This window comes from Chrysemys picta, chromosome 5 (genome assembly GCF_011386835.1).
Source record: "Chrysemys picta bellii isolate R12L10 chromosome 5, ASM1138683v2, whole genome shotgun sequence".
In the NCBI taxonomy this organism is placed as follows: Eukaryota; Metazoa; Chordata; order Testudines; family Emydidae; genus Chrysemys; species Chrysemys picta.
In genome coordinates, this window is record NC_088795.1 from 93,645,688 (window position 1) to 93,668,544 (window position 22,857).

General features: G+C 46.1%; 1 protein-coding gene across 25 annotated transcripts in view; it reads left to right on the forward strand.

Moving 5' to 3' along the window:
• FRYL (FRY like transcription coactivator) overlaps positions 1-22,857 on the forward strand; it is a 411,199-nt gene that overhangs the window by 259,123 nt on the left and 129,219 nt on the right. For all 25 annotated transcript variants that reach the window (XR_010601883.1, XM_065598069.1, XM_065598065.1 and 22 more), the window contains 7 exons: positions 1,389-1,480; positions 4,268-4,440; positions 4,897-5,057; positions 5,682-5,792; positions 6,796-6,950; positions 7,727-7,826; positions 9,415-9,583. Coding sequence is in view for 24 of the 25 variants with exons in the window: in XM_065598069.1 (XP_065454141.1) it covers positions 1,389-1,480; positions 4,268-4,440; positions 4,897-5,057; positions 5,682-5,792; positions 6,796-6,950; positions 7,727-7,826; positions 9,415-9,583 (961 nt within the window). In the remaining variant the exon portion in view is untranslated. The remainder of the gene's footprint in view (positions 1-1,388; positions 1,481-4,267; positions 4,441-4,896; positions 5,058-5,681; positions 5,793-6,795; positions 6,951-7,726; positions 7,827-9,414; positions 9,584-22,857) is intronic.

Genomic DNA, 22,857 nt, shown 5'->3' on the forward strand with positions numbered 1-22,857 from the left:
GCAAGTAAGGGAGGCAGAGCCTGGTTCTAAAAGGTTGTTAGCTTTGTTGAAGGCCAACATCTGACCCTTTACCTTATTCCACAAGTAGTCCCATGGATTGGTGTGGGGACAAAATCTGATCCTAAACAACCTATTTTAGTTAGAGTAACAGTTTCCACCTGCCCCTCTTGTTCCAACCAGTTCCTGCTCAGTTCAAGCCCTGTAGAAACTGTGGCATCTTAAAGACTAACAGATTTATCTGGGCATAAGCTCTCGTGGGTAAAAAAACCTCACTTCTTCAGATGCATGGAGTGAAAGGGCTGGACCACACTAACCCCCCCAGTTCGAACTAAGATACGCAACTTCAGCTACATAAATAACGTAGCTGAAGACGAAGTATCTTAATTCGAACTACAAGGTACTTACTGCGGATCCACACGCGGCAGGCAGGCTCCCCCGTCGACTCCGCGTACGCCTCTCGCGGAGCAGGAGTACTGGTGTCGACGGATCGATTTATCGCGTCTAGAGAAGACGCGATAAATCGATCCCAGAAGATGGATTGCTTACCGCCGAACCCGGAGGTAAGTATAGACGTACCCAAAGTTACAGATGCAGGCATTATATAATGACACATGAAGAGAAGGGACTACCTCACAAGTGGAGAGCCAGTGTTGACAGGGCTAATTTGATTAGGATGGATGTAGTCCACTCCCAATAATAGATGAGGAGGTGTCAATTCCAGGAGAGGCAAAGCTGCTTTTGTAATGAGCCAGCCACTCCCAGTCCCTATTCAAGCCCAAATTAATGGTGTTAAATTTGCAAATGAATTTTAGTTCTGCTGTTTCTCTTTGAAGTCTGTTTCTGAAGTTTTTTTGTTCAAGAATAGTTACTTTTAAATCTATTATAGAATATCCAGGGAGATTGAAGTGTTCACTTACTGGCTTTTGTATGTTACCATTCCTGATGTCTGATTTGTGTCCATTTATTATTTTACGTGGAGACTGTCCGGTTTGGCCATTGTACATGGCAGAGTTGTCAATTCCAGGAGAGGAATGTACATTGGCCAAACCGGACAGTCCCTATGTAAAAGAATCACTCTCTCATAACAGTCTAAATCGTGAAGCAATAATTTTCCATTGTACCCAGTTGAAGAAGTAAATAATAATGTTCTTCATGGAAGTCTGAGAGGTTACACAAAGAATGAATGTGACCCTTTGTCTAGTCCTTTAAAATTGTACAGTAAATCTGCTAACTGTTTAAATAAAAAAAAATCTGTGACTCACTACTGAAAACTGTGGTACCAACATGAGTGGAGTCATGACTGAGTTTCAGTGTCCCTGTAGGCCAAACTGATATTATCCTTATTCACTCCACTGCTCCATGTAATTTTGTATTTTTCCATTGAACAGAATATGAAACGACGCAGGCGTCGAGATATTTTACGAGTACAACTAGTACGAATATTTGAACTGCTGGCAGATGCTGGTGTTATTAGTCACAGGTAGGTGTGGAGTTAATGAGAAGACATTGTTTATTTCCCTAACAAACTTCTGAATTAAGAGCCAATAGTTTCTCTATACATTTGTCTGTTTGTACACCTTATTGTACAACTGAACAATCACTTAAAACTTAATTTAGAGCAACATAATACACAATAATCCCCATAAGTCTTGTAGGAGGATTTCAGTGACAATAATATTTCACTATTATGATAGAATACTGGAATAATCAATATTTTGCCTTGTTCCCATGTTTTCTTTAAAGACCAAATAAAGCAAACAAACAAAAATGCACAAGGAGTTTGTAAATACTAATTTTAAAAACATAAAGATATGCTGATCAGTATCTATAAATTTACATCTGTTAAGTTACTGACCACTCTATTTTATTTGAAATGCCATGGAACATCTCACGTTTTCAATGAGATGTGTAAGTGTGTGACACGGGTATGTGTTTGCATGTGTTCTTTTTGTATGGGACCTTGTCAGTACTGAATGAGTTAAGTTACAGGATCAAGTATAAAGCCCTTGAGCTACTTTTACATTGAGATCCCAAGGTGGAGACAGATAATCTAACTGGGCTCTTCCTGCAGTAACATCCTGATGTTATACAATGAGTCCTGGGAAAAGAAGAAAATGTGATCTATTAGTACTTAACTCCCTGGAGATATTTAAAATAAAACATGGGGGGCAGGGGAGGTAGGAATATAAATTTTTGTTAATCTATCCTAAAATGTAAGATATCACTTTTATGGAAGTCCTTTAAGATTTATAAATCAGGCATAATTTTCATAATAGTCTCTTGTAAATTTTGAGTATTGGGAGGATAAAAAAGTGAAAAGGTGACTGTATCTGCCATTGTTATTGTGTAACTTTATGCCAAATAATTTGACTTTTGATACTAAGGGTTAAAGGAGGAAAAAAATCCAATAAAATATTATGTAAAATGAAGGACACTTTGACTTCAGTCCTGCAAAGAAATCTGTGTAAGAAATCCTTATTCCTTCAGAATTCCCACTGAGGCTAATCAGACTGTGCACAGGCATAAAGTACCACGTGGATGGATGCCTTTGCAGGATCATGGCCTTTGAAAATTCTGTTGCTAAACAGCTTAATTGAGAATGGACTTAAACTTTTGTACATTACACTATTGTATGTTCTAGCCTCTGCACAGTATAAACCCTGACAGCTCTGTTGTCTGGGCCGATGTCACCACCATATTATAAGAGAAGGTTTTATAGTGCCGGTGAACATATAAAATTATATGCAGATCATTAAAGTAGATATGCAAAAGTGATAAGTACTAAACATTTCAGCATCATCAATTCATGGGGAAAATATCTTTATTTTACAAATTTATGATAATGACGAGTGTTTGTCATATTATCATGCATAACTGTTAGCTGGCTATACTGATTCAGAGCAACTGGTTGAAGCTGAAGCTGAGCAAGACAGAGGTTATGCTAATGGGTAGAGGGGAAAGCAGTTTGCAGCCGCAGTAAAGTCTCCGTTGATGAAAATATATACCCAATTGGTGAATTCAGTTTGTAGTTTAGAAGTTTAGGATTTCTTGCTAACACTATGCTCTTACATAGCAGCAGCGTCTATGAGTAACACCTTCTACCATCTCTGAGTGGCTAGGAGACTTTGTCCCATCCTGGTGGATGATGACCTGCCCTCAGCGATAAACTTTTTTTGTCACCTCCCAGCTGGACTACAGCAATGTGCAGCAACCTGGGTATGAAGCCATCAGCCCTTAAACTCCAGCTAGTAGAGGATCTCCTCAGCAACATGGGCTACTGCTGGCACATCAAATCTGTCCTCCACTCTCTATACTGGCTTGCCATAGAATATGAGTAATATTCAGGTCTTAGTACTTGTCTTCAGGGTACTCACGGCCTGCGCTCAACATATCAAAAAGTAGCCTAAAGCTCCAGGATGAGGATTGTTGTTGACAACTCTGCTGCTTGACTGTGCAGGAGACAGAACATTCTCTTTTGCCAGTCTGAGTCTGTGGAACAAACTCTTACAGGAACTGAGGACTATCTCAAACTTCACCACTTTCTGCTCCAAGGGCAAGGCACACGTCTTTGACCTTCCTTCTCTAATATAAACAGATCACTGTGGACATTTAAAGAAAAAAAAATCCTACTAGTACAAAACATTCCATTACACGCAGAGTTCTCGTCCAGAGGACAAGATGAGAGAGCATCAACCACATGTGACAGATGTTACATCACTTAAAGCACTACTAGAAAGCACTCAGATGCCATAGTGACGAGGCTGATATAAGAACCTATCTAGAATAGAGTATATAGCTGCTGTTTCCAGTTAGTACTCCGCAGCATAGCATAAAATACTGAGGACTTTGTCTAGCTCAGAAGATAAAGTATTTACTTTTTGACCAAGCACATCTAAATTATCCATTTATTTTAGGTGTGTACCTTGTTTGTTATAATAAGCAAGCGTTTTTTTTTTGTTTGTTTTTGAGGGGTGGGGTGGGGGTGTTAAACCATCACCCTGAACAAAATATTATGATTCTGTAGTAGTATTAGAGACGCTCCTGATTTACAAGGCCTGGTTATTGGTCCGATTTCATTAGTGCTTTCCTTGCTAAGACAACAAAAATGTGGTAAGAAAGGGCCTCGAACCAAATGCCAGTAAAATGACTTCGTTTAGTAAAAAGTCTTTTAAAAGTTCTTGAATTTGAAGATATCCTTTGAAGCTTTTTAAATAAATATATAGTATGTCTCTACTTACCATAATACTCTGAATATTTTTTTTTTAAGTGCAAGCGGTGGCCTTGATAATGAAACACATTCCCTCAACAACACTTTATTGGAGTATGTCGATCTCACTAGACAACTCCTGGAGGCAGAAAATGAAAAGGACTCTGACACATTGAAAGATATCCGATGCCATTTTAGTGCCTTAGTGGCAAATATCATTCAAAATGTTCCAGGTATGCTCAATACACTTTAATAGGTTTTGATGACTCATTTTAATACACCAGACCCACAAATTGTTCCTGAAGTTGTAGAAATTTACCATGCTAAAAATGGTATTTAAAACTGACAATATGAACTTTTCAGAAGTGATCACTGATTGTATTTTTAAATCTAAAAATTAAATTCTTGTTACTAAAAGACTTGATTACCAAGTTTGAACATGTTTCTTTCCGGGCTAATAATTGCTAAACTCCTTGTATACTGCTTCTGTTCTTTCATACCAGTGACATTCATTCGGCATATATTAACTTTTTTAAAAAGCTGTTATGCTGTTGAATTTTGCCTGTATGGTACTGTGCTTGTTTCTAATTCATTTGGGTAATTTTTTGTTTTGTTTTTTGTCTTATAAATTTAGTATACAAAAACTGTAGTGAAAAGTGGGTCAAATACAGTATGTGCTTTTCTTACAGTGCACCAGAGAAGAAGTGTTTTTCCTCAGCAGAGCCTACGTCACAGTCTCTTTATGTTGTTCAGTCACTGGGCAGGTCCATTTAGCATCATGTTTACCCCCCTGGATAGATACAGTGATAGGAACATGCAGATAAACAGACACCAGTACTGTGCTTTGAAGGTATTTTAACACTTTCTGAACTTGAGAAATTACTTCCCTGTATTGTCCTTACTTAAACATTTTTGCCAGTTTGCACTTCCTTGCCATTAGTCCAAGCATGGAATTTTCCTTGTCCTGGCTGATGTAGGCAGATGTTATCTCAGCCACAAATTATTCCTGGTTTAATTATTTTTACATTCTAATCAGAACTTCTCTGCCCCCTTCCCACTACCGTAATTTTAGCATGGTCCTGCAGCAAATACAAGTTTATATTAGTGCTAAGCTTCCCAGGCCCTCACCCCCCAATTGCTCAACGAGAGAGAATTTCAGGATTGTTCAGATCAACGATCTTCTGTATCAGAGTGCATTACAGTATAGCACCAGCCAAACTAATGTACTATCTCTTATGGAACAAGTGTAAACTTTTCAGAACAGACAGCTCCTCTTGTCTGGGAATTCAGAGCTGTAGAGTTGGTTCTGCTATTCCTTGAACAAAATGTTAAACAGAGTTCCTTGTGGCCTTGCTCATGGCAGTGGTCTGAATAGATGTTAGAGTTCTCTGATAGTATTTTAAAGGATTAGCTATAACTGCTCTAGCCCAATCTGATTATTCAAATGTGTTGTTTTTTCAATTACTTTCTAAAGGCTATGTCTGCTGTACTGTGTTGTGGCCCTGTTGCAGATAACGTAGGACTCTCATCAGATGGTTATTTGTACAAATGGCTGGATAATATTTTGGATTCACAAGATAAAAAGGTAATATAAGCAGCATCAATAAATGTTTGTTAACCATTAGTGTGTGATTTAAGAGTCTTGAGGTCAAATTGGCACACATGTTCTAAAGCAGCTTGCGCCTTATACAACTTTATTATTATTACTACGTATTAATGCGTTTAGTTACAGTGGTGCTAACTAGGTACTAGGCACTTTCTGATCGCTCAAGAAAAATGGTCCCTGCTCCCAAGCAGCTCACAGTCTAAGAGCAGGCAGACAAGTAGACAGAAGTTAAGTGAAAGCGAACAGGAACAGCAGCTGACAAATTATATACAAGTTAAGTTGATTCACTGTAAGCAGCAACAGAGCAGTAGTGGGTCTCTGAGAGAATTAAAGATGGCTGAGGTAGGGGCTTTGTGCATAAGATCAATGAGATTGTATCATGCATAGGGAGCCATGTGGAATTATGAAGACAAAACTTTTCAAGTCTAAAAGGAAGTTATTGTTGGTTTTATTTCTCTGTATTACAATAGCTCCTAGGTGACCTATTGTGCTAGATAATATGCAGACATATAGAAAGACTTGATTCTTATCCCAAAGAGGTTACAATCTAGAGCTCTGATTCAGGAAAGCACTTAGGGAAAGTCCATCCCTTAAGTCCCACTGAAATCAGTGGAACTAAGCATGTGCTTAACTGCTGTCCTGCATCTGTGTTTTCAGGACATGGCCCAGGTCAAGACATGAAAAAAGTGAGAATAAAAAACAATAGGAGGGCATGGTTTGGGAGAATGAGGATAAAATTAATGATATTATGCAGTCATATGGTCCAATAAAGTGCACAACTTAATTCTACAAAACTGTTAAATATTTGTCTATTAGTATTTTTAAGGTTTACTCTCTTTTTATTTATTTTTTTAATTAAATCTTGCTTATTGCAACTTGTTAGTTTTAAATGTCATCTGTTCTTATTAAAATTATTTTGTAAACCATTGCCTTTTGCTGTTTTTTTAAATTGTTTAAACTGTTGTCTGTTTCTGGTCTATAGGTGCATCAGTTAGGCTGTGAGGCAGTTATGCTGCTGTTGGAGCTCAACCCTGACCAGAGTAACCTCCTGTTTTGGGCTGTGGACCGGTGTTACACGGGTTCCAAGCGGGTTGCAGCTGGTTGTTTTAAAGCCATAGCCAGTGTGTTTCAGAATAGGTACAAAAGAGAATTTTTAAATTTACAATTCAGTTTCCCAAATTGCAGTTTTAAATAGAATTAATGTTTTGTTTTCTCTTAAATGGAACATGTTTTCCATATTGTTTTCAATGTTAAAGATTTCAAAGCATTGAACTATATTATTCTATACAATACTTAAACTAAATAAACTTACCTTTGCTTAGCTAATTCATAGTTAAAATAGCTAAATATACAGCAAAAGCTGTGTTATCCGGCCCTGTACCAACCTGAAGCTCTAAACGGGCATTTCTAATCTTCATAGAAAGTCCCGTTTATAGTCCAGTTGGTGCGGGGCTGGCAGGCTCCCTACGGCTCCCTGGAAGTGGCGACATGTCCCTGCTGCTCCTAGGTGGAGGAATGGCCACGAGGGGTTTGAAGTGCGGGAAGGGGGTGTGGGGATGGGGGTTGGGGTGCTGGAGGGGCCTTGGGGAAGGGGGTTGGGGTGCTGGAGGGGGCTTGGGTTCCTGGATCCTTGGGTGGGACAGGTCGACACTTGTGGGGAGCTGCCCAAGGTGATCGCCCCCCTGATCTGGTGCCCTGAGTCCGCTCCTGGACCCAAACTCCCCAGAGCCCGCATCTCATACCCCCCTCCCATGCTCCAGCCCCGCACCCCGTCCCCAAACTCTCTCCCTCTTAGTTAATCTGCATTATTCACTTACCTGCACTCCCCCATGCCCCCAACATGCCAGATAAAACAGCTTTTACTGTATTTAAAAAATGGTTTTTTTTAACTGATATTTACGATTCTCCTCTAGGGATTACCTGTGTGATACAGTGATCCTCCTGAATCTGATACTGTTTAAAGCAGCTGATTCTGCTAGGGCTATCTATGAAGTTGCTATGCAACTATTACAGGTTTGTAAGAAAATTTCATTTTAATATATTTTATGTTTAAAAAAATTCTCTTGTATGTTTAAAAAAGGTATTTCTGGTATCATTCAGCTTTATCTTCATCAATGAAATGCAGAGTGCATTATTTTTGTTGCATTTTTAGTAAAGATTTAGAGACAGATCATTATCTTTAATGAATCCGCACAGGTAAATTGACTTTGATGTAGCTATCTGGCCATTTACTCTAGCTGAGAATCTGGACCATATTGTTTCACAGCATCGTTTTAAAATATAAAAGCTAGATAAAGGTTTTCAAGTTGGCCCTCTGAAAGGGATAGCGTGTAGCAGTGCCATTCCAGGATTATCACAGGGAAAGCACAATTCTTTCCCTGCACCCCACTTTCTCCAGTAGGGCAGTAATTTGCTTAAAGTCTTTAGCATCAGGCCAAGGCTTTGCTTACTCCCCACTCATCTACTTGGAGGAAGGAATAGTGTGGATAATATCAACATCTACTTACCCCTATGCTTCCAGTCCCAAGGTCTGAGGAGGCAATGCATTAGAGGCAGGGTGCCTTACTTTATCTTATGCCTCTGTGTGCCACCTGGCTTAGCTCACAAATGGGTGGGATTTTTAAGAGTGCTCACTGTTGGCTAGACACTATTCTTATTGAATTCAATGGGAACTTTATTGTTGGTGTCAATGTGAGCAGAGTTAGGCCAATGCTAAGCAATTTTGAGATTCTCCCCTCTGTTCCTATGTGAATGTCAGTGCTTAAGATCAATCAAACTAAAATAAAACAGTACCAACAGCTGCTGTATTAGTTTCACACAGTTTTGCCATCTCAAACCTGATCTGCACTGCACTGCCCCTAGTCCAGTCCTAGGCCATTTCTGAGCAGGAATTTATATTAATCATGGAAAAATTGTATGGTAATATTGATCTTGATTACTTCAACTTTCACTATGGAAAACTTATATTTAATGCAATAGGATGTGAAAATAGAACTTTGAAATTGACAGCTCTGACTGGTTCTCAAATGGAATGAGTCCCAGATAGCCAAGAATTTGACTCTACTAAGCTGCAACACTTTAAATCAGGGGTGGCCAACCCTGAGCCTGAGAAGGAGCCAGAATTTACCAATGTACATTGCCAAAGAGCCACAATATGTCAGCAGTCCCCCAGCAGCTCCCCCACCCGCTTCTTGCATCTCCCACCCACCAGCAGCCCCGCCAATCAGCGCCTCCCCCTCCCTCTCAGCACCTCCCGATCAGCTCTTTGGTAGCGTGCAGGAGGCTCTGGGGGTGGAGTGAGGGAATGGCAGGCTCAGGGGAGGGGGCAGGAAGGGGTGGAGTGGGGGCAGGGCCTGTGGTAGAGCAAGGGACTGAGCAGTGAGCACCCTTGGAAAGGTGGCGCCTGTAGCTCCAGCCCCAGAGTCGGTGCCTATACAAGGAGCCGCATATTAACTTCTGAAGAGACGCATGTGGCTCCAGAGCCACAGGTTGGCCACCCCACTTTAAATGATGGCACAGTATATATTATGTTTCCTCAGAAGATAACCATGTAATCCCAGCTCTGTATTTAGCTTCAAATATCTGAATTTTATTGCTGCAGATCTTGGAACCTAAGATGTTTCGCTATGCTCACAAATTGGAGATTCAGAGAGGTGATGGGATACTGGGTCAGCCTTCTCCTTTGCCACACCTGTATTCTATGTCATATTATCAACTGTCGGAGGAATTAGCAAGGACATACCCTGAGCTAACTCTTGCTGTCTTCTCAGGTACAGTAGAGTACTTAACCAGGCTGGTAGTGGTCCTTAGAAATTTTGAATCCTTGTTTTCAGTAATCTAATTACAGGTAGGTCACTAAGCTTAAACCAAAGAACTACAAATGAATTTTGGGTGGAGGAGGCTGAGTTTGTTACATGACAGTTTCTCTCTCTCTCTCTCCCCCTCCCATTCCCTCCCATTTTGTTCAGATTTGAAACGTAATGTTTTTTAAAGTGAAAATTGAGTGAAACCCTGAAAATTATTCTGACTGCCCCATTGACCAGCCTGTGAGGGATCACTCATCACAGACATAAGTTTTAACTATGTTTTTAAAAATTCTCTCTCTTCCCTGCCCTTAGAATTTCCTTATTTGCGGTAGGTATCCTAGAACACATCAGTTTGTGACAGCTTAGATACAGTGGCTTGAATGGATTGTAGTGATATTCCTGGTACTACAGTTCACAGAATGATTTCTCTCGGATATCTAAGCAAACAAAGATATATTTGGAGGATATTGGTAAGGGACAGGATTTTAAACCATTGGTTATTCAACACAGAAATAATTTTAACTTTTATTGGAGTTAGTAGAGTCAATTAACACATTTTTCAAAAATTAAAAAAAAATTGAATTTAGGTTTTGAATTCACTTTCAAGTGATTAATTACAGGGACACTATCGTTGATTAAACTTAACAATCTGGTTAAAGTTCTTCTACACTTAAAGATCTTGTTTTTCAGTTTGTACTGAAAAATAGCTGATAAAACACTGACTAATTGTACAAGAATCAGTTTTAAAAAATAAACACCAAAAAAACACAAAATGGCAGATTTACTTGAAAGAGCCTTACAAGAAAATTCACGTGTCAACACATTCTGTTCACTGTAAAATATAGCCCATGTCACTTCCTGTTCTCACACTCCATGGTTCACTCTTTGGTAGTGTATAACAGCAGTGCGGTAAATTGCTTAATTTACATGCTTCCACTTAGTTTACGAATAAATCATGCATATCATAAACAAGTCTCTTTTTAAACTTCTGCATATTTTTTAAAACTTGTTTCATTGTTATTGAAACAACTAATGTTTCTTGAATTTATGCAATCAGAATTAACATTATAAAAATGTTGTTTTATAAAGTTATATGTGCTAACCTGCCAGCAGTCAAAATTAAACACCAAAATAATTACAATAATAATTGAAAGCCAAAATTGGAATCCTTTTTTATCCTGCAGTTCTTGGCTCCATAATCAAGTGAAATATTTTATAATAATCTGAAGTGAGATGGAAAGAATCTAGATTTTCAGTTTGAATCAAGATGAATAGATTAATGCATGAAGAATATTTCTATATTAAACTCAAATCCCACAAAAGAATCCACCTGTGAACATCTTTGAGGAGACCCTTTAACTTTAACAGAACTCTGTAGAAATAAGGCTGCCTATGAACAACAATCTGTATCGTGCCTACAGTGCCATCACGTGCTTGGCTGGCAGCCTTCTAACATCCTCATTATGAAACCAGACAGCTCTCCCTGCTCATTGACGGATGAGGTCCTGGACCAATGGAAAACACATTATGAAAGCATGCTGAACCATGGTCCTGCTGATGACTGTTTAGAGCTACATGACCTGGCAAACTCTACACAGCTGTACATCCAGGGATGAACACTGATTCTCCACCACTCGAGAAAGCTTGAAAGGACATACAAAAGTTACAGGATGGATATGCTGCTGGATCTGATGGTATTGCATCCAAGCTACTCAAAGGCGCCTTGGAACCAGTGCGCATGGGCTTACATAACCTGTTCTTAGAAATGTGGGCATTAGGCAAAGTACCAGCAGAATGCAAAGAGGGCATCATATTTCCCTAAATGAGGGCAGAGGATCTTGCACCGAGTGTGGAACTACAGGCCAATCTCATTGTTATCGGTCCCTGGAAAGATTTTTGCTCACATTCTGGTTGGTAGGATGCAGCTGTCCCATAACAGACATTGTCAGTAATCAGGATTCACTGCAGTCGGTCAACAATGGACACTGTCTTTACCCTCCAGCTTCTGGCTGAGTTGCATGGAGAATTTAATCACCTGCTTCATGTGGCACACCTCCGTATCAAAGCAACTTTTGATTCAGTTGACGGGTCAGCACTTTGAGTGGCACTGAAAGGAATTCCAAATGTTCTGTTAAATCTGGTGCATGATCTCCACACTGAAACCTGTGCAAGAGTACACATTGGGTCACAACTTTCACTGCATTTCTACACACCCTCAGGTGTGTGTCAGGGATACATTCTTGCCCTGGCACTGTTCTGTCGAGCTATTGGCTATATATTAGGACTTTCCACTCCATACATCGGAATCAAGGTTGGTCAAGAAGTGTTTACCAGTCAAGTAATCAAGGCTGATGACACTGCCTTGCTTATAGAGAAGTGGGAGAATTTCAGCCTTGCACTCCTAGGTCCCCAAGATGCCACCCACAAGGTGGGGTCAAACATCTCATGGCAGAAAACCAATGTCAAGAACATTGTAGCTTGGACACCAGAATCCCCAGTTCAGGTAGAGTTGAGTACCATAGAGAGTGTTGATGAGTTCATCTACCTAGGCTGCAAGCAGAGTTCAAACAGTCACAGTAAACCAAATATCAAAGGGGTAGCTGTGTTAGTCTGGATCTGTAAAAAGTGACAAAGTGGGTATTCACCCATGAAAGCTTATGCTCCAATATGTCTGTTAGTCTATAAGGTGCCACAGGACTCCGTCGCTTTTTAGTAAACCAAATGTTGTTCTTCAAATAGTGTCTCTCTGGGTGCTCCACTTTAGGTGTCAGTGTGTCCCTGTGCCACAGATCAGAGATTTTCAGTGGCAGTGCTCAGTCGGGGCACAAGTGCGCAGTAATCATCTCGCGGTGCCGTTGGTGCTTCATGTAGCACGCACGACCCAACCAGTTCAGTTCCTTCTCAACCATCCTTGGCTGCAGACGGAGCTCAGTGGCAGTGCTGCCTCTTTGTTTTTCTCTCTATAGAAATAGTTAGATTAGCTATAGTTTAGTAAGCCTAGTTTATTGTTTTCCCCCACACACACAATGTTTTTTTTAATAGATATTTTTTAATTGTTGTTTTTCCCACTCTTTCCCCATTGGGAAACTTCATGACCACGGTGCCCAGCTCACCCGGGTTTAAATCATGTGACTCTTGTTGTGAGGCAATGACCATCTCAGATGGCCACTCATTGTGTGTCCATTGTTTAAAGGAAACGCATATTCCTCAAAAATGTGCCCATTGCAGCAACCTTAAGGTCAGGGCAATGTGTGAATGAGATCTCCGCCTCAAGGTGATTTTGATGGAAAAGTTCCTTCAGCCTTCTCCTCAGAGAGCAAAATCAGCATCAGCAGAGGGTTCTCTGAGCAAAACCTCTGCTAATGGGAGTGCTCAGTCTTCCAAATCATCTAGAAAGCGAGCCGCAATCTCCCCTAATAGGGACACTCAGAGAAAGAAGAGGTCCCCGGTGAGGTCGCTATCCAAAGTGCCGAGCTCAAGTAAAGTGAGCACCTTTGAGGCTCCGGGCACCTCTGTCCCTGTCCCTACATAGATCTCTGCCAAGCCCCGCCACTCCCAAATGGAGTTGAGACATTCCTCCTCCCCGGCACCAACCACCCTGGTGTGGGAGTGGGCACTGAGATCAATGCTGCCCCCACCGGCACCAACTCAGTCATCAGCACTGACAGACATGCCAAGAACAGCACCAACCGTCTCAACAAAGGCACCAACTGCATCTGCACCAGCGGCATCACCGCCACAGAAACAAGCGACTACGCAGCAGTTTCTACAGCACAAGTACATAGCGGTCTCCTCAGTGCTGCAATCACCCTTGAGCAGTACTGAGGGATCTCTGGACCAAATAACTGAGCAGTTGTCCACTTCTTCTTCGAGTGCTTGCTCATATCGATTCCAATTAGGTGTGCGCGCGCCGCGTGCACGATCGTCGGAGAATTTTCTACCCTAGCAACACCGGCGGGTCGGCTGTGGAGCCCCCTAAAGTGGCGCCTTCATGGCGCTGGATATATACCCCAGCCGACCCGGCGCCCCCTCAGTTCCTTCTTACCGCCCCTGACGGTCGTTGGAACTGTGGAGCGCGGCATAGCTGTTCTCCACTCTCCCTAGCTTATTCCGTTTGTAGATAGTTGTAGTTATAGTTGTAGTTGTTATATAGTTAAAGGGGATTAAGGGGGTTGTTCTTTCCCCCTTTTTCCCCCCGGCGCGTAGCCGGGCTCATGCCCAAGGCTCCCGGCTTTAAGCAGTGCGCGTCCTGCGCTAAGCCTATGCCCACAAGCGACCCGCACGACTCGTGTCTGAGGTGCCTGGGAGAGTCCCATCAAACAGATAAGTGCAAGATCTGTAAGGCCTTCAGACCGAGAACCAAAAAGGAGCGGGACTTTCGGCTTCGACAACTCCTCATGGAGGCGGCACTTAGCCCAGACGCTCCATCGGCGCGTCAAGCCCCAGCGCCAAGCGCCTCAGTGCGCAGTGCCCCGGCGGCACCGACTGCCCCGGCACCGCGAGTGGCGTCGGACAAGCCTCCGCGGCACCGGACCCCTTCGGCACCGCACCTGCCGCAAGTGCCTCGGCGCTGTTCGTTATCGCCGGGACATAAGAAATCCCGTAAGGCGCAGGAGACTGCCGTCCTGAAGACGCCGGCCCCCCCGGAGCCGGGGGTAGAGCCGCGTCCACCGGCGGAGCACCAAAAGCAGGTGCCTCCGGCACCGTCGACTCCGGCTCCGAGGCCGTTGAGTCCGGTGCAGACGGGATCACCACCACGACCAGCGGTGGTACCGTGCCTCCCGTCGACCCCAGAGACCTTTGCGATGGCGAGAGACTTGATTGCTCTCACGGAGCCGGCACCGCCCCAACCACCGGCACCGTTGGCACCGTTGGCCCCTCGTCCGGTGCAATCCAGGGGGAAACCTGCCTTGATGCGCCCACCATCTCAAGGGCTGGAATCACGGCACCGATCTAGGTCCCGAAGCAGGTCCCCACGCCGCTCGCAGTCCCGGCGCCGAATATCACCTCGGCACCGGTCGTACTCGCGGCTAAGATCATCGTCGCGGCACCGTTCTACGTCCCGGCACCGTTATGATCGTCGGTACCGTTCGACATCAAGACTTAGTTCCCGGCACCGTTACGAGCGACGCTCGACGTCGAGGGGCCGCTCTCGGCACCGGGCCTACTCGAGATTGCCATCCAGGTCCAGGTCGGACTCTCGGCACCGACGCGGTCACCGGCACCGATCCCGATCTCGGCACCGCTCACCGGCACCGCATAGAGACAGAACGTCTCCAGACCGGCACCGTACGGCACCGTATCTCCCAGAGCTCATCTCGGCGCGGTCGGCACCGCCATGGCCTTCGAGATCGGTGTCTCGCTCCTCCGATGGGGCATCGAGATCGGCATACCCCCCTCAGGGGCAGGCCAAGGAACCAGACATGGGCCACTGGCAGGAGATAGCGGAGGATCCCGCTCAAGGTCCTTTGCACTGGTCCTTCTGGACCCCGTGGGCGTACCACCAGGCACAAGGGGCTCCACCACCATCAGCCTCTCGCTCGGTCCACTCTGAGAGAAGGGCCCCAGAGTCCACCATCTCTCGCCCTCCTCCAGGGGGCATGGAGGCTTCCGTGCCCGCTCCACCTGACGTCCTGGACCCAGGGGCAGGTGATGCTCCGCTCCAGGGCTCATTGGACCAGGACCCGCCCTTGGATCCCTTACCACCTGAGGCATCTTCCTCATCTTCCCCAGATGAGGCAGTGGCGGGCACGTCGAGCACAGGTCCACCCCCGATGGATCTCCGGGCACACCAGGACCTATTACGTAGGGTGGCGCGTAATATGGACCTACAAGCAGAGGAGATAATGGAGGTGCAGGACCCCATTGTAAACATCCTCTCTGCGGATGCCCCATCCAGAGTGGCGTTGCCCCTGATCCGTACGATCCAGGCTAACGCCAATACGATATGGCAAACTCCTGCCTCTATTCCACCCACTGCCAGAGGGGTGGAAAGAAAATACTTTGTCCCCTCAAAGGATTATGAGTACTTGTATACTCATCCCCAGCCGTGTTCACTGGTGGTGTCATCAGTGAATGCAAGGGAGCGCCACGGTCAACAGGCCGCAGCGCCCAAATCGAAGGAAGCTAAGCGCCTCGATTTGTTTGAGCGTAAGGTTTACTCAGCCGGAGGGTTACAACTCAGAGCGGCTAACCAGCAGGCGCTCCTGAGCCGCTATAACTTTAATTCCTGGAACTCTATGGGGAAGTTCAAGGAATTGGTCCCCCAAGACTCCAGGGAAGAGTTCGGGGCCTTGGTGGAGGAGGGTAAGAAGGTGGCACGGACCTCCTTACAGGCCTCCTTGGACATAGCAGACTCGGCTGCGAGAACCCTGGCTTCAGGTATCACTATGCGGAGGATCTCCTGGCTCCAGGTTTCGGGTTTGCCTCCGGAACTGCAGCAAACCCTGCAGGATTTGCCCTTTGAGGGACACGGATTGTTTTCAGATAAGACGGACTCTCGTCTGCAGTGCCTCAAGGACTCCAGAACAATCATGCGCTCCCTGGGGATGCATGTTGCGGGTCCCCAGCGCAGGCCATTTAGGCCCTAGCCTCAGCGATTCTACCCCCCCCCCCCACCTCGTCAGAGACAGGACTCTGCCAGAAGGCGGGGGCGAGGTGGTAGGAGAAGGTGGACCGGCCCTCAACCCGGTCAGAACCAGGGGCCACCAAGGCCACCTTCAGGCCCCAGGCAGAACTTTTGAAGGTGCGGTCGAGGACGGCGCCCCAGTCATCCCCCAGGATCCAGCCCCCTCCTTTCGGGATCGCCTCTCCCATTTCCACCATGCTTGGTCCCTTATAACCTCGGACCGTTGGGTCCTTCGCACGGTGGAGAGGGGATATGCTCTCCAGTTTTCTTCTTCCCCCCCCTCTCGCCCCTCCTCCCCGTCCCTCTTCAGGGACCCTTCTCACGAGCAACTTCTTATACAGGAGGTTTCTACGCTCCTATCTATGGGGGCCATAGAGGAGGTTCCATCAGAGTTAAGGGGCAGGGGATTTTATTCCCGCTACTTCCTGATCCCCAAGTCCAAAGGGGGTCTGCGACCCATCTTAGACTTGCGCGGACTCAACAAATTCGTAGTAAAGTTGAAGTTCCGCATGGTCTCTTTGGGGGCCATTATCCCTTCCCTCGATCCTGGAGACTGGTTCGCCGCCCTCGACATGAAGGACGCATACTTCCATATAGCAATCTACCTGCCTCACAGGCTCTTCCTACGCTTTGTGGTAAACAAGGTGCATTACCAATTTGCAGTCCTTCCCTTCGGCCTATCCTCGGCCCCAAGGGTGTTCACAAAATATATGGCCGTCGTGGCGGCATACCTTCGTCGGCAAGGGATACAGGTGTTCCCGTACCTAGACGACTGGCTGGTACGCGGTCGCACCAAAGAGCAAGTTCGGGCTCACGTCCACATAATAGTGCACACATTCAACGAGTTGGGCATCCTACTCAACGAGGAGAAATCCACTCTAGAGCCTACCCAGAGAATAGAATTTATCGGCGCAGTCCTAGACTCCGGACGTGCACAAGCTATCCTACCAGACAATCGCTTTCATACCATCACGAGCCTCATTCAAGGGCTCAGGGCCTTCCCAACTACCACGGTGAGGTCGTGCCTTACCCTGCTGGGTCACATGGCTTCTTGCACGTACGTAACCAGGCATGCCAGACTTCGGCTTCGCCCACTCCAGACCTGGGTGTCATCGGTATACCGCCCATATCGGGACAGCCTGAACATGGTGATCACGGTCCCGAACTCGGTCCTGACCTCCCTCACCTGGTGGCTAGATCACAGTGTGGTTTGCGAGGGGATGCCGTTTCACGCCCCACAACCCTCTCTGCACCTAGTCACAGACGCTTCATCTCTGGGTTGGGGTGCCCATCTCAACGAACACCATACCCAGGGCCTGTGGACTGCACCCCAGCTATCCCTGCACATCAATGTTCGGGAACTGATGGCGGTGCGTTTGGCGTGCCAAGCATTTCTCAATCTCCTACGTGGCCGCTGTGTGTTAGTTCTCATCGACAACACCACGGCCATGTTTTACATCAACAGGCAAGGAGGAGCACGTTCGTCGACTCTATGCCTATGGGACTTCTGCATCGCCCAATCAATCCATCTCACGGCATCGTTCCTCCCTGGAGTCCAGAACACTTTAGCGGACCGACTCAGCAGGTCCTTTCAGACGCACGAGTGGTCTATCCGTCCGGACATCATCTATTCCGTTTTCCAGAGGTGGGGGTTTCCCCAGGTAGACCTGTTTGCATCTCGAGCCAACAGGAAGTGCCACGTGTTCTGCTCCCTACAAGGGCGAGCTCCGGGCTCTCTCTCTGATGCGTTTCTCCTCCCCTGGAAAGACCACCTGTTTTACGCCTTCCCTCCATTTCCTCTGGTCCACAAGGTGCTGCTCAAATTACGCAGAGACCAGGCACAAGTAATTCTAGTCGCTCCAGCGTGGCCGAGACAACACTGGTACACCACACTGTTAGAGCTCTCGGTTCAGACACCGATCCCGCTCCCATTGTGTCCAGATCTCATCTCTCAGGACCACGGCCGACTACGTCACCCCGACCTACAATCACTCCACCTCACGGCGTGGTTGCTCCATGGTTCACCCAGGCAGAGCAGCAATGCTCGCACTCTGTCCAGCAGATTCTGCTGAGCAGTAGGAAGCCTTCAACACGGACCACGTACTTGGCCAAGTGGAAGCGGTTCACCTGTTGGTGCGAACAACGAGCCACGTCCCCGTTACAGGCACCTATTCCTCTCATATTGGAATATCTCCTCTCCCTAAAACAGCAGGGTTTGGCGATATCTTCAATTAGAGTTCACCTGGCCGCTATATCGGCCTTTCACCCAGGGGAACTCGCGTCCTCGGTATTCTCTAACCCGATGGTCGTTAGATTCCTCAAGGGCTTAGACCGGATGTACCCACAACAGCGTCAGCCCGTTCCGACATGGGATCTCAACCTGGTTCTCTCCAAGCTCACAGGTCCTCCATTCGAGCCACTGGCCACCTGTTCACTTCTGTACCTATCCTGGAAGACAGCCTTCCTCGTAGCCATCACCTCAGCAAGGCGCGTTTCTGAACTCAGGGCGCTTACATCCGAGCCCCCTTACACAGTTTTCCATAAGGATAAAGTGCAGCTTCGTCCACATCCTGCCTTTCTTCCTAAGGTGGTCTCTCCATTTCATATGAATCAGGATATATTTCTCCCAGTCTTCCATCCTAAACCACATGCTACTCGCCATGACCAGCGTTTGCATTCTTTGGACGTACGCAGGGCCCTGGCTTTCTATATTGACCGCACAAGGCACTTTAGAAAGACGACGCAACTCTTTGTTGCAGTGGCCGACCGAATGAAAGGCTTACCGGTCTCCTCACAACGCCTATCCTCCTGGATCACGTCTTGCATCCGGACTTGCTATGACCTGGCAGGTGTCTCAACACCGCACCTCACCGCTCACTCCACGAGGGCCCAAGCTTCCTCGACAGCTTTACTGGCTCAAGTTCCGATCCAGGACATTTGTAGAGCTGCAGTTTGGTCATCAGTCCACACATTTACAGCTCACTACGCACTAGTACAGCAGTCCAGGGACGATGCTGCATTCGGATCAGCGGTTTTGCACACAGCAATGTCTCACTCCGACCCCACCACCTAGGTAAGGCTTGGGAGTCACCTAATTGGAATCGATATGAGCAAGCACTCGAAGAAGAAAAGACGGTTACTCACCGTTGTAACTGTTGTTCTTCGAGATGTGTTGCTCATATCCATTCCAAACCCGCCCCCCTTCCCCACTGTCAGAGTAGCCGGCAAGAAGGAACTGAGGGGGCGCCGGGTTGGCTGGGGTATATATCCAGCGCCATGAAGGCGCCACTCTAGGGGGCTCCACAGCCGACCCACCGGTGTTGCTAGGGTAGAAAATTCTCCGACGATCGTGCACGCGGCGCGCGCGCACCTAATTGGAATGGATATGAGCAACACATCTCGAAGAACAACAGTTACAACGGTGAGTAACCGTCTTTTCTTCTGCTCCCCGGCCCACTTCCAATGATGAAGAGGAAGTACATGGGAGCTGCTTCTCCTCCCAACGCTCTTCACCCATGGGGCGAAGACCACCATGGGAAGCTGTTAAGATCAAATGTCGCCAACCTTGTGAGATGCAGCACTAGTACAGGCAATGCTGGATGTGTCCACTGATGCCCTTTCCCATGCAGGGTCCCCTTGGAACCCATGGGTGGCATATAAGGCTCACTACACTAGGCCCTCAACTCCAGCCTGGAGGGAAATTTGTTCTCCACCTTCTCCAAGCAGAGAGACGTCAGAAGCACCAGAGAACATGGTAGATGAGGAGGAACAAGGTTTGGACCATGTAGACATTTCCCCAGCCCACAACTCATTGTCCTTTCCTGACGAGGCAGTCTTACCACCTCATCCAAGCACAGTTAATGACCTGAAACAATTTTAGGAACTCTTTAAAAGAGTATCTGCCAGCCAAGACATCTCCCTAGAAGAGGTGCAAGAAAACCAGTACAAGCTACTACAAATTTTACAGACATCCACTACATCCAAAATTGCTCTACCAATAAATGATGCCATAATGGAACTGCTAGAGAATGTTTGGCAGACCTCCGCAACCATACCACCTACCAGCAAAAGAGCAAAACAGGAAGTACTTCTTCCCAGCTAAAAGGGTGGACTTTTTGTTCTCTCATCCATAACCCAATTCTCTAGTGGTGGAAGCTGCTAACCATCACAGCTAACAACCCCAATTCCAGTCCACTCCACAGGACAAAGAACATAAACAATTAGACATCTTAGGCTGAAAAGTATATTCATTAGCTACACTCCAATTGCAGGTAGCCAATTATTCGGCCCTTTTAGCCAAGTACAACTATGACAATTATAGTAAGCTGCAAGAATTCCTTACTGGAGGATGGATGTAGCGGACACTGCAGCGAGAACAATGGCCACGGCAGTTATAATGCATAGGGCTTCATGGTTGCAGTTGTCCGGGATCCCCAAAGAGCTCCAACTCAAAGTAGAAGATCTCCCCTTCAACCAGGAGAAACTCATCTCTGTAAAAACGAACAACGTTCTTCACTCTATGAAGGACTCTAGGGCCACCTAAAGAGGGACAGGCAAAGGGGTAGAGGAGTGGGAAGGGAGAGGAAGGGGATGGCATTACCCGATCTTATAATCTCCTGTACCCTTTGGTCCGTTGTTATTGCTGCCCAGGCATGGTAGAACAGGCACAGGCAGTGGCCACAAAGTTGGGTAGGAGTATCTGACAGCGCTGTATTGTGGGGGAGATCATTCAGATCCTCGACCAAGACTTCAAAATTGTGGCTTGGTGGTAGATGGTTATGAAGAGGAGGACTGAGTTTGAGTAGCCCTATGTCTTTGTGAACATTGTTTATTTCTGTTCTGGTCAAATTGCTGTTGTTGTGGGCGGTGGAAAGAGGGGTTTCTGCCCTTTTGGTACAGTTGGTATCAATGTCTTTTGTTAGGAGACACGTCTATGGCTAAGGTGCGCAGGGTGGCCCTAGAGTCCTTCAGGGACCCTTCTCACGAGCACCTCTTAAAACAGGAAGTGAACCATCTCCTACATTGGGTGCTATGGAGAAAATTCCAGCTCAATACAAAGGGAAGGGTTTTTACTCCCATTATTTTCTCAACAAAAAGAAAAACGGTGGATGGAGGCCCATCTTAGATCTTTGGAAGCTCAACAAATTTGCGCGGAATCAGATTCAAAATGGTCACACTGGCCACAATTATTCCAGCTCTGGACAAGGGGGACTGGTTTTCAGCCTTCGACCTCCAAGATGCTTACTTTCATATTACCATACACCCAGCACATAGATGATTTTTAAGATTCATGGTAGGGGTCAACCATTACCAATACAGATTACTACCTTTTGGCCTTTCCACTGCCCCTCAAGTTTTTTTAAAAACTGTTGCTGTGTGGTGGTCCACTTACAGAGGAGAGGAGTGATGATCTTCCCGTACCTAGACGATTGTCTACTGAAAGGCACAACTCGGGAAGAAGCGACACACTTGATGTAGACAACCATCGAGCTGTTCCAGACACTAGGCTTGCAGATAAATATACAGAAATCTACACTGAACCCAGCAACAACTGGAATTCACTGGGCCTACCTCAACTCCACACAGCCCAGGGCACTGTTTCCCCATCACAGATTCATGACAATAACCAACCTCATCTCAACAGTCACTGGCAGCCCTAAAACGTCCTCCAAAACCTGCCTACAGCTATTAGGTCACATGGCAGCCATGACGTTCGTGGTGAGACATATGAGACTGCATAGGCGTTGCCTACAGGGCTGGCTGAGCCCTGTGTACACCCCCTGCAAACAGTCTAAACAAAAGAGTAACAGTACTCTCAAAGGTCGATGAAACCAGAAAACATTTGCACAGGGATTCCTTTCCAACAGGATCCTCAGTCGCTAATAACCATGACCGACGCATCACTTATAAGCTGGGGAGCTCACTTGGACCAGTACACCATGTAAGGCTAATGGTCACCGATGGAAACTCAGCTCCACATCAATCTCCTGGAGCTCCAAACGGTATACAATGCATGTAGACACTTCCTCCCAATCATATGGAACAAATCAATCCGCATACTGACTGACAACATAGCATGCATGTTCTATATCAATCGTCAAGGAGGAGCTCACTCCCATTCACTCTGCACCAAGGCCCTGAAATTGTGGAACTAGTGTATTAACCACAATATAACCATCTTGGCATCTTACCTCCTGGGATGTCAGATATGATGGTGGACACACTAAGCAGACACTTCTCTGAGGAACACAAATGGGAAATAAACTACAGTATCCTCCAATCAATATTCCAAAAATGGGGCTATTCATCTGTAGACCTGTTTGCATCAGCAACAAACCACAAGTGCCCACTTTTCTGCTCCAGCATGGGACTAGCACCCAAGTCACTAGGGGATGCCTTTCTCATCTTGTGGGACACATTACTCATGTACGCATTCCCACCAATACCTCTAATCTCGTGAGTCAGTCACAAGATATGGACTGACAAGGCCCATATCATACTAATTGTTCCAACGTGGTCCAGACAGACTTGGTTCCCTTACTTGTTGCGCCTGGCAGTGTGAGTGAGAAAGTTGTAGCGCTGTAAATTGCCATTGTAGACAAGCCCTATA